This window comes from Neolamprologus brichardi, chromosome 15, assembly GCF_056152115.1.
Source record: "Neolamprologus brichardi isolate AB-2024 chromosome 15, ASM5615211v1, whole genome shotgun sequence".
Lineage (NCBI taxonomy): Eukaryota > Metazoa > Chordata > Actinopteri > Cichliformes > Cichlidae > Neolamprologus > Neolamprologus brichardi.
The window spans coordinates 31,821,720-31,834,396 of record NC_142118.1 but is presented as its reverse complement, the minus strand read 5'-3'; the positions used below and the strand labels follow the sequence as shown (position 1 = coordinate 31,834,396).

Below are 12,677 nucleotides of genomic sequence, written 5' to 3'. Positions count from 1 at the left end.
GGCCTCCACACTTGGAGGGCCTGGGAGTTCCCAGAGAGGTGGAGTCTAAGACCCGACCTGACATATAGACACAGACAAACAGGCACACACAGACACAGACATGCATTCCCACCCTCATGCACACATATACAAACACTCAGCACTCACCCAACGTAGGAATAAACGTAAATGGACATGTACACACAATCACACTCCCCAAACATACTCTATACCCCGGGTCCAGGTATCCTCGCCCCCAGAGGGGGAAACGGCACCCAGACCCAAGAGATGTTACCCTTCCCTCCGGGGTGGAGGCTAGCAGACCGCCCCAGGCTCCGCAGCAGCAGGGAGGCCAATCGGACAGCCAGCATCTCTTCCCAGCTCCCCCGCCCCGATGGCTAGCAGAGAACGGGGGTGTGTTAAGACCCCATACCCTCCTCCTCCCGCTCAAGTGTAGTGTTGCTGCGTGTTGCTCTAAAGTGTGTTTAAAACAAGGGAGAGCATGGTGCTGCTGCCAGAGAGCAGCAGGTGTTAGCACGGCCCCTCCCGAGAACCCTCAATGTCTACATGGATTTAAAATTGAGAGGTGGGCACCGGCGCCAGAGGTAGGTTTGAATACACAGACCGTCTACTGGACGCCGTTAACGTGCCCACCCTCAAGGCCCTATATATATATATATATATGTGTGTGTGTGTGTTATGAGAGTGTAAGTAATGTGGATGTCTAAGTTGTGAGATAAAATTGAGGCACAGGTGGCCAGAAGAGGACAGAGGGGGGGGGAATGTCTCCCCTGCACCCTGGTGACACACCCGCACCCCAAAGCCCTACCTGTGTGGGTGGGTGTGGTGGAGCGGGAAGAGGGAGGCAGCCGGGGATGGGGAGGAAAAGAAGGGAGGGGAGGGTGTCCCTCCCTAGGGCCAGCTCCCCCGCTGACCCCAATAGGCACCCCCGTCCTCTGGTATCCACCAAGGCAAGGGAGCCCAGGCCCATCCAGACCGGGGCCTACGGCAGCAGCACCGCCAAGCCCCAAAGGACCCGGGGCAGCCCACCCTACCCCACCGCAGAGGAAACTGTACCCACCCCAACATTCAATCATCTCCCAGACTACACAAGACACAGACACCCAGGTTAAGTTTATTCTCCACCTCTCCTATGTCTCTCCCCCACCTGCAGAGTGGACTCCTGCAAAGATGGAACAACCTCCCTGCCAGTTGAAGAGCCCCCCGGTTAGGCCGATGCACAAGAGGCCCCCTGCGCCAGGGCTGAGCCCCCGTGCACCCACCCGCCCACAACCTCGGCGACACACCGACGAGGACCGAAGCCCCCAAGGCCCAGCCAGAGCCCCAGCACGGAGGCGAAGCACCCCCGAACCCCAAACCCCCACGCCCGCCCCGGATCCACTCAGGGGCAGCCAGGCCACCAGGCCAGTAACCTCCGTCCGCCAGCACAGACCATCCTCCAGCCCCGCTGCACGCGGCCACGAGGAGAACAACCTCTGAGAGCGACCAGAGCCACTAACCAGGTTATGAACACAACCCCCGGGTTAAGCCCTCCAGGGATAACGCCTCTAGGGGTCCTCCAGGTGCCCTAAGCCCATCCCAACCTCCACATCAACCACAATAGCCAAGGCGGGACCAAACCACGACCCCCCAACCCCGCTAGGTGATGGAGCCGATCAAAGGAGCCCAGAAAGGATCCCACTGGATCAGATTTAATGTAAGTCAGTATTTAGAAAGTAGAAGGACAGAAAATCCAGGTGTGGATGAGGCTCATTGCATCATCCCCAAAAACAGCTGCTACTGTGATTCCTGCTGAAGGGCCTTCAAATAAGTGTCCGAATACTTCAGGAAATATGATGTTAAAGAAACAATCGTAAAGTTGTGTTTCCAGTTTGTCATTATTAGAAAAATTATCAGCCGACAGGCTGAATGGATTAAATGGAGTAAACTGATACTGGTCCCACCATGACCTCTGACCTTTGACCTGCATCTACAGCACTGAGCCCTGACAGTGAGCAGCACTTGTTTCTTCAGCAGGATGTTTCCCTCCCTGCTGCAGACGGTGCAGGTGGAGGTGTTTGTGTCTCCATCTGTGGGGTATTTCAGGGTCAAACTGAGGTCTCCAGGTTAAAGCAGTTTTCTCTTCATCTTCGTTGGGTCTCTGTAAAACTTGTGTGTCTCAGTTTGTTCCTGATGTGTTCCTGACTCGTTCTTTGGTAACTAGTCTGCAGCGTCCTGTAAAGTGCTGCAGACATGTTGGATGAAGAGCAGAAGAACAGACAGACTGAGCCTCCACAGTCGGCCATGTCTCACACGCTTCGTTTCTGTGGGCCTCAGCATCAGCAACGTGTCTGCGGAGGATGTAGGTTTGAGTGACCACAACTGCGTCTTTGTTGACCTTCACTTGAGGACATGCCATTGGATAAATGAGTCTATTTGAAACTTCAGAAACTCATATCAGAAAATGGTTTTGTTTGACAAAATCAGCTGTTGCGTCTCGAGCTGCCTCACCTATAAATGTGCGCTCTAAAGCAGACAGCAACAAAAGTCTGATTTTCTGTAGATAAGATCAAAGAAATCAATGACAACCCCCCCCCCCCCCCCCCCCCCCCCCCAGAGCGTTCTTGTTGTGGCAGCTTACTGCTGCTCTACTTTTACACCTGTGACATTTGATGATAATTAGCCGTCTTCAGCTCCCTCAGATATTCTACCCACAAAGCTTTTTGCCTTGTAAACCTTTTTAACGCTTTTCTTCAGACTGGAGTGTTCCAGCTTTTTCAAACGTGCCATTGTGGAACCAAAGCTCAGCAAACCCAGCTTAGATCCAACATTACATCAACATTATAGATCAGTTTCTCTTTCATGTCAAAGCTTGTTGAGTAGAAGCTGCCCACCTCACAGCCTGTTTGAAGAAACACGACATCTATGACCGTTTCCAATCTGGTTTTGGTAAAATGCATCCACTGACACTGCACTACTAAAAGTAACCAGTTATATTGTGATGTCAGCAGATGGTGGAAAATACACAGTCCTGGTCTTGTTGGAGCTCTCCTGCTCTGAACATCTAAAGCTCTGCACCACATGACTGAGCACAACTCAGGGAGGAACATTTACTGAAGCTGCTGCAACATTTACTGTCAGCACATGATTGTGTGACAGTCAAGGAGCCACCAGAGGACACCTGCTAACAGGGCTGGGTATCCTCACTGATTTCTACAATCCATTCCATTCACTTTTAATTGGTGAAGTTTGCCTCAGACAGTCAGAAATATTATCATTCATTTCCATATTTTTATATCTATAAAAAGAAAGCTGACACTGTGAGACTTCATCAGAGGTGTGAGCATCACAGCAGAGGCCTTTGTGTCAAAGTAACTGAGGATAAAACACAGAAAAACATGAAGCAGATTTTTCTGGCCTGGCTTTTTATAGCAGATGACCTTAAAAATATTCTGCAGTAGAACAAAAACACATGTGAACATGACCTGATGCTACTGAAGTGAAGCAAAGCAAAGTTACAGAGGTTTGATTACAGACACAGCTGAGAGTTTTGCAATTTTGCATCATTTTACAAAGTAGAAGCAGAAATGAGACTAAGTAAAAAACAACAACAAACCCAGCGGCCGACAGCGCTGTCAACAACGGTAGACTGGTGGGTAATAACAAGCGAATAATGCAGAAAAGAGAGATTTTTAGATGGGAAACTGATTCTGATGCGTCTCTGTGCAGAATCCGTGTTCCTGCTCTCATTTACTGTTTTAGCTGTTTGATGGTTGTTGAAACTGTGTGAGCTTTAACCTGAGATTCAGGCATTTCGGGTAAAATACATTTATATTTAAAAATCGATTCAGGATTTTAATGAATCAATATGACATTACCCAAGCTAGAATCGATTTCAATCACTAATCAAATCCACCCCTACCTGTAGTAGGAGACACTCACCTGACTTACAATAGTGCCGGAAATGAAATAAAAGACCTCCAGAGACGATGAGAACAAGAACCAGGAGAACCAGGAGAAACAGGAGAACCAGGAGAACCAGAAGAACCAGGAGAAAGAGGAGAACCAGGAGAACCAGGAGAGCTGTGGCCCAGGATGGAAATGGTTCTGTAGAGAAACACAAATTGGCAGGTGACCTTTGACTGAATGTAATGAATTAAAGAATATGCTTAGATTTAAAATGGTTAAGCAAGCATGCTTATTGTGACAATATTAAAAGTTCAGTTTGAGTGATTGTGATCGTCTACAGCAGCGTTTTGGTTTGATGTTGACCTTTGACCTGCAGTGGGACATCTCTCAGTCTCCATTCTCAGTCTAAATGATCTGACGGAGGTCTCGCTGCGCTGTCCTTAGACAGTAAACGTGACGAAACTATTGAGGAAAAACGCAGCGTATATATTGTTTATCATGACTCTGGTTTTACGTGGCCTATCAACACAGTTTATAAACTGGTATATATCACCTTGTTGCTTTGTCTTTAAGTGGTCATGTGATTGGCTTACCACGACTGCTTTATTCTTCCTCAGTCAAACAGCAGCACTCATGCGATTGTTTTGCCCCCTGAGCTCCAGGTGTTGTGCTAGACAGTGATCGTGATTACTGTCCGCAGCAGCGCCTGCAGCTGCTTAAAGCTGTAGCGTCCAGATTACTTACAGCTACTTCCTACAGCTGATATAAGATGCTGTAAATTGAACACAGCTTAAACCATCTGTTTGTTGAAAAATAGTAACGGACTGCATTTTCTTGTTCGTAACTGTAACGGCGTTGTAACGATAGGAATAGTAATTAGTTAGATTACTCGTTACTGAAAAAAGTAACGCCGTTACTTGTAACACCGTTATTCCCATAACTGGTTATCCATGAGCTGCACTTCTTTGAGAAAGTTTCCTGCTGTGTTTCCTGTCTGTGGACAAACACGAGTGTTTCAGGACTTGGTTCCTTTGACCTGTCCATACAGGACATCACGCTGTCTTTTCTCTTTAATGCAGCTCCAGGTCCTTCCACGTGCTGCTCTGTATTTGTGCAGTTTGTAGTCTGTCCTGGGAAACGTAGCACACATGGTGTTCTTCTGGTGTTTCCTCCTTTCACTGAGTGTGAAACACTGACGCTGTGCTGTTGTTCACAGAGGGAGCTGATTCTAGCTGCAGCTGGACTCTGTCATCTAACTGAATGTGTTGGTGCTGGGCTCTGAGGGGGGAGCAGCAGGAGGACTCTGGATACTGACGTCAGTGTATCTGTGGAAGCTCACACAGCGTGTCTCTGTCATTCAATATTGTGCTATATATTTTATCTATCCAAAGATGAATAGACTGTGTATTCACTGGTCTCTGTGCTGCTGACTGCTTTGCTGCAGGTCTGATGTCATCATCACTCCCTCCTCCACCCTCAGCAGTCCCAGCATGCTGCTGTGGTGCACACAGGACCCCACCCTCACTCTACACCTGAGCCAAAGACCACACCCTCCACCTCAATATACGCCACAGTTTTCTCTGGTATGGAAATGAGATCAGGAGGAAATCATTATTATTATTATTTAATAAATGCTCACATTAATGTGGGCTTATTTGTTTCCATATTAGAAATATTAGTTGAGTGTTTTTAGTATAAAATGGTGAAGGTCCCTCCTTTTGCTCCTCCCCTCACCTGTGGATGGACGGTGCTGTTACCATGGTGACGGCTGTGAGCTTGGATGTGTTTCTGTCCTGCCTGGTTATCACTGAAGTAAACTTTACTTTCACATTTATTACAGGTAATAACTCTGATTTTTCTGTGTATTATGAACTAAATGTATCCTGATACACACAGAGATGGATGAACAGAGGTCACATGATGAAAGAAAAAACATGGAGTCTTTGATTTATTTAGATATTTATTGATGAATGCAAACAAACCCTGACACTGAACCATCATCGAGCTTTCACAGAACAAACCTGATCACATGACCTGCTGACACAGACCCAAACAGTGAAAAGCTCCATGGCAACAACAACAAACAGCCTCACATATGTTAACAGAGGCCGTTAGAAGCACAGTCTTTCTCCTGTTTGTACACAGATCTCTGCACATTTTCATCACAGTTACTCACAGACGTGCAGAGTGTGTGGATATCAAAGCTAAGTTTCCAACATGTTTGTAGTCTGTACTGGGACTCATGGAGCATCTCTCTATGAGCACTCAGTGCTTTAAACAGTGAGTCCCAGTTTAGCCAGCAGCCTTCACACCACACATCACACAGACATGGAAACTTCAAACCCTCAGACTGAAGACACTGGCAGTCTCTGGCACCAGCGACTGCGCTAACAAACATACAGCAAACAGTGATGGTTTGGTAGAGAAAGCTGGTTGGGTAAAACCAAGTAGGCAGCGGAGGAGGGGGGGTTACATTACTAGATGATTAAACATGAAACTATTTGGCTGATAATAATTGAAACGAGTAAAGAAAATCAACAAGTTATTTATACAAGATAATTCATAATTTTATAAACAAGAATGATTAACTTATATTGGCTGGATCTGATTATTGGGGGGTCATGACCCCCGTAACCCCCCTGGAAATTATGCGCCTGGTCCTGAGGTCAAATCCACCATCTTTGTTTCAGTGCTGAGCTTCATGTTCTCCCTCCCGTGTTTGTGTGCGTCCTCTCGGGTACTCCGGCTTCCTCCCACAGTCCAAACACATGCAGTTAGTGGGGTCAGGTTAACTGTGAGTGGTTGTGTCTCTCTGTGTTATTCCACCTTAATAAATGACTTCCTGTTAGCATTAAGTGCTTCTGTAGGACTGATGTCATTTTCATGGGTTGGATCATTTAAATGAAGCTGGACTCAGATGCAGTAAATAAGTTGATTGATCATTAATTAATAAAGCTGGTCAAATACATCACATGGACACATGTGATTGTGTATTGTAGTATTGATCCCAATGCTGGTATTAGTACTGGATCAATAACACTGGATGAATGCGTTCAGCATGGAGTCCCTGAGCTGTGTTACAGACAAACATGGAAAACTGAAAGGTCTGTGTCATTCAGTCTGTTACACTTCTAAACAACAGAGGCTGATCCAAGTGCCTCAGAGCCAGGCATGCTCACATCACAGCTCTCTAAATAAGCTAGTTTCAAAATAAGAGCTGAAAGCTGTGTTTGGTTGGGTTAGCTTATTATTGTGGAGACTAACATTCAGTGATCATCTGTTCAGACTCATAATGATTACTCTCATAAATCCTGATCTTTGTATTTACTGTGTGTTGGATCAATAACTGAGATTCATCGTATTACACAGCTGTGCTGCTGCTGCTGGGAACTGTGATGTCAGCACATCTGGAACAATACGAGGTATCTGCTACCAGACTGAGCAGGACGTGAGACCTGTGGACTGTTTAAACCTGTCCACACCTCAGTGATATTCTCTGACTTCCTCAGTAGAGACAGAAACCATTCAGATCTGGGACGATCAGCTGACTGATGATGTCACACAGACTGTGTTTTTCAGGAACAGTGATTCTGATGTGAGCCTGATAGTTGGCAGCAGACCTGATGAAACCACATGTTCACATCTCTGAGGACAGACTGGACTCTTTGACTGCACCTTGGTTATCCTCAGAGGTCTGTACAGGAGCATGTCCATCCCCCACTTAAGATCTCAGTCACTGTGAAACACAGAAACCTGCTTGTGTAGCCTCTGCCTCACATGTAGATACAGCTACAGGTTTCTCTGTCAGTCAGACTGAAACAGTGTCCTGATGCTGCATCATTCAGCTCTGTGCCCCAGTCAGCATCACTGTGAGCTACCAGTGTCAGTGTTTCTGCCCTTTTCCTGTAACACTACACTCAGCACAGGCTCAGCTGGTATCCAGTGTTGGACTTTGGCTTCAGCTGCTGTAATAGATCCTCTAACATAGATCGGCTCTGCTACATGTTGTTAGATAAGTGCAGCTGCCTGTCAAGTCCTGATGTTTCTCTGGGTCAGCAGGTTCTCCATCAGAGGTTCACATGGAGCTGATCCAGTATCTCCAGTAACTGTGTTATGTGCCTCACTGGTTCATCCTTCTGTCTGTGTGACGTCAGTCAGGTATTGAAGTTAAACTCTGTAATCTTCACTGTGTCACAGAGTTCAGTGAGTCCCGTTATTCACAGTATCAATCAGATCATTAGAGAACAGCTGATCAGCAATCAGTGGTGCCAACAGCACCTCCTGTGGTGAGAGGATGCAATAATGCAATGTAGGATTTTTACACTGAACACTTTCAGTCATGGAAATTGTCTGTTGGATCTGTTTGACGTTGCTTTCTTGGTTAGAGTTCCTCACAAATGTCCAGATTATTCTTCTAATGAGGCCATTGACCATGTTTTCAGTTCTTTGGAAGAAAACATCGCCCTTTGCCATCGTTACTTTTCTTTTACTTCTTCAAATGCAGCTGAACTCCAGCTGGTATTTTATTGGACTTTGCAGCTGTTTATGGTCATCAGTTCATTCCTGCAAACCTATGAACCTGAACAATAATGATGCTGCATTGCAGGCTGATTCCAAAAGGTTGATTCTGTTCATCTGGACGTTTTCAGAAACGTTTTGCTCACTGATCAAGTGACTTCTTCAGTCTCAGCTTTACAACCTTACAAACAGCACATTTGCACAATGACTGAAACCAGCAGCAGCGGCACCTGATATATATGATACTAATATAATACATATACATATATAATCCATACTAATGATGAAGGAACTGAGCTCACAGTCCATTGTTCATTCAGTGAACTACTCAGTTTATTTTGGGCCTCAGAAATGCTCACTCTGTTTGTACATCACTTATTGTCAGCAATAGACTCATTCTGCTGTGTGGACAGGAACACATGTGACATCACTTCCTGTTTGTTTGTGACTGAAGAGGAAGAAGTTTACAAGGAATCATTTAGAAGAGTTTCAAACATCAACTGATTGAATCCATGAATCTGAAAACGTGTTTGTGAGTGAAAGAGACAGACATGTACAGACTGAACTATCTGTTCAACAGTCAGAGTGTTTCTCTAACAGGAGACACTCTTTACACCCCACTCAGCACAGGGACACTGAGGCACCAGGAGACAAGAGTCTAAACCCAGGATAAAGAGTTTGAGTGAATGTGGTGTTGAAGGTGTGGAGGTGGATCAGAGTGTCAGAGGAGACTCTGTAGAAGGACAGAGTACCAGCTGGACAGTCCACATACAGTGCTACTTTGTTAGAGACAGAGGAGGAGGAGGAGGAGATGGATGTTTTTATCTTATTGTGCCTGACAAACTGAGGACCATCATCAGAGCAGTCCAGACTCCAGGACTGATCATTGTGTCCAAACCAACCGTCTTCTTTCCTTCTGATGCTTCTGTAACTCACTGATATAAGAACGTCTCCTCTCCACTCGACCTCCCAGTAACAGCGACCAGTCAGACCATTTCTACACAGCAGCTGCTCCCAAACATCAAATCTGTCTGGATGATCGGGATATGACTGAACCTCCTCCACGCGTGTCACCTTTCTGTTGTTGTCAGACAGTTGGAGCTTTGTGTTCACTGTGTTTGTGTCGATTGTGAGTTGACAGGAATCTGATGGAGAGAACAAACACAATCCAGCTGCAGTTATTGATCCGTCATCTGTTCATTGATTGACACTTTGATGATGACTCCTGACATCAGAATGATGAAGATGGTTGAATGTGTGCTGCTTTGTTTTCATGAATTCCATTAAAAACACACTTACACTTCCTCAGACCTGGTCTCAACCATCGGACTCCAGCAGGCTCCACCCTGAAAGGAGGAGGGGGGGTCAAAGCAGCACAGTCAGCATGCACACATGGACATTACATGGCTCTCATACACACACTGTTACACACTGAGCTCAAAGCATGGCTCCACTGTTTTATTCAAAGAAATCTACATTTATTTATCAGCACATTTAAAAACAGGTTGAGCCAAAGTGCTGCACATAGTAGAGATAAAATAGGAAACATACACAGTAATTACTATAAAGACTCGTCAGAATTGAAAGCTACAGAGTACAAATGTGTTTCCAACCGGGTTTTAAAAATGTCGCGTGTTGGTGAAGACCTGATGTGAAGGCCGACTGTTCCAGAGTTTGGCTGCAGCAATCGATAAAGCTTACCTCTGTTTTTACGTCTAGTTCTGGGAAAAGTCAGAAGCTACTTATCTGCAGACCTGAGGGCTCGACTTGGATTATTTTTGTTAAAGAGAGATAAGATGGAGCTAATCCATTGAGAGATTTAAAGACAAACAACAAGATCTGTAAGTGGATTCTACAATGTACTGGTAACCAGTGGAAAAAGCTGGAAAAAGCTGGTGATGGGTGTTTAGCACAAAGCCACTGCTGGAACCAGACAATTCTACTACAACAGCAAAAAGCACCAAGCAGAGCTCTTCGATCCCATGCACGAGATCAAACTATGATCTCGAGATCATAGTTTGAGAGAGAACTGTGACAGCGCCGTTGCTTCGCTTGACCTCTCACTCTCGTCTGCTCCCTCGTACACTGCTCTTTATTGAGGTTACATAAATATGCATAGGTTCATTAACATATGACATCTTACACAGGTATGAACACAGAGTACCAGTCTGTGCATAGTGTAGGTATGTGTGTGTGTGTTCCAGATGTGACCCTGTGACCTCAAAGCTGGTGCTAAGAGTCCAGTGGTCCCCCTAACAAAGGGTTCTTATACTTAACTAGATACAGAGTAGGTGTCCTCCTATACCATAAATCAGTAAGAGAAGGTACGACCTCTCTCATGGCCCCAAGCTGTGTGTACATGCCAGAGCACTCTGGACACACAGAGTTTTTACAGACTACTAAGGATCAAACCAATCATTATGCAATCAATTATAAAACTCTAAGCATATATGAGTAAATATTTTCAAGCATAAATGACAATCAACAATATAAACCTTAAAGCTGGTTTTAATAACAGAATTTATTTGATTCTCAAATAAGAAAGAGCTATTGAGAAACACTCCTAAATCTTTAGTTTTGAACTTTTCCAGTGGGCCAAGGTCAACATTATCAGATACTGCTAACTCTTTTCACTTGCATTATAACAATGTTAGCAGCTAGTGCTATGTAGGCTGATCTTAGCATGCTTAGCATTAAGCAATGCTAATTTGATGTGAATTAGCATTATGCGCTAATGCTAACACTGTTTTTCCTTACTTATTAACAATGTGAGTAGCTAATGCTAACACTATTTCCGTTTGCTTTATAAAAATGTGAACGGCTAATGCTAACACTCTTTTCCCCTGTGTCGCTACCCGATCCGTACCGGAAACCTGATCGGTACCCCGCATGCGCGAAAGGTGTCTACTTCCAGTCGTAGCGTTTTACGATAGTTATGGGTCAGAGTATCGGTTAAGATGTTAAGAATAATAAGTATATCTTAAAATGTTTGCAATAATGAAGCATTTCAGTACAATGTAGACAAAAACGAAAAATAAAAAGATAGTTACGGATCGGGACTCCCCGATCCTTACTGCGCATGTGCAAAGTCGGACCGTACAAATCGGTTCTACCCGATCCGTACCGCGCATGTGCAGATGTTTTCTTCTTCTTCTGTTCGTTTAATGGCAGTTTACTCCCCAGTGTATGAGGATACTGTCACCTGCTGACCGAGCAAATGAACCCTATTGTAAACTGAATTGGCGTCATTACAAACGCGTGTTAAATTTGATTTAGTGATAGTCGAGTGTGTTTATGCTTGTCTGTGTGGAGAGGATTGACTGGAATAGTGATGATGATGTCCACTATCACTGTCAATTGTCAGTAAACACTTAATCTGGCTGATGAATCTTCACGTGACACATTGCTAAATCAATATTATTAAGTCTGTAATAAGGCGCCATTCTTCTTATTTTACGGCGCTGTTGTTCAATCGGGGAACGCTCTCTGTTGAGGAGAAAAGCATGAATTTGTATGTATACGGATTATCCATTGTCCATAACAACCGTATCATTCAAATATATTGAATGTCGGAATGTTGGCAAAGAGAGGAAGTGACGTAAGATTTGCGCATGCGGGGTACGGATCGGGTTTCCGGTACAGATCGGGTAGTGACACCGAGCATTACAACAATCTGAGCTGCTATGGCTAAGTAGGTCGCCATTAGCACCTATGTCTAATTTAAGGCAAATACGCATTAGAACCTAATGCTCATATTGTTTTCCTTTGCTTTATAACAATGTGAGCAGCTACTGCTAAGTAGGCTACCGCAGTGTTGGGAAGGTTACTTTTAAAATGTATTCCAATACATGCCCCAAAATGTATTCTGTAACGTATTCCGTTACGTTACTCAATGAGAGTAACGTATTCTGAATACTTTGGATTACTTAATATATTATCATGCTGTTTACAACTACATGAATGTACTATTGCTGTGATTTATTACTGTTACTGAAGGTCCGCGGCTCCGAACCGTAGTAAAGGGACCTCTGGCTAATACGGTGGGTTCTATGTCGGGCTCGTAGCCGAAAAACTAGCTTTACTTTGTTGTCTGGGTCAACTTTGCTAGTGAGAGACAGTGAGAGGCGTTGAAACTTATTGTTTTTGGAGGAAAACACGAACACGGTGTACAGTCGAGTCTTAATAGCTTACTTACAACTGGGCTCGTCAGGCACTCTTCTTGGCTGCAGTGGTTATTATTATATTTACATGCTTCCAGCTCCCGTTTTTAC

The 12,677-nt window shown here is 44.8% G+C and overlaps 1 protein-coding gene across 1 annotated transcript in view; it reads right to left on the bottom strand.

Moving 5' to 3' along the window:
* Positions 1-5,875: 5,875 nt before the first annotated feature.
* The window catches only part of LOC102778207 (uncharacterized), a 40,101-nt gene continuing 33,299 nt past the window's right edge, over positions 5,876-12,677 (bottom strand). Inside the window, exons 12-13 of the mRNA XM_087852703.1 lie at positions 9,706-9,752; positions 5,876-9,551 (exon numbers count right to left, since the gene is read on the bottom strand). Coding sequence (XP_087708829.1) covers positions 9,028-9,551; positions 9,706-9,752 — 571 coding nt within the window. The 3' untranslated portion in view covers positions 5,876-9,027. The remainder of the gene's footprint in view (positions 9,552-9,705; positions 9,753-12,677) is intronic.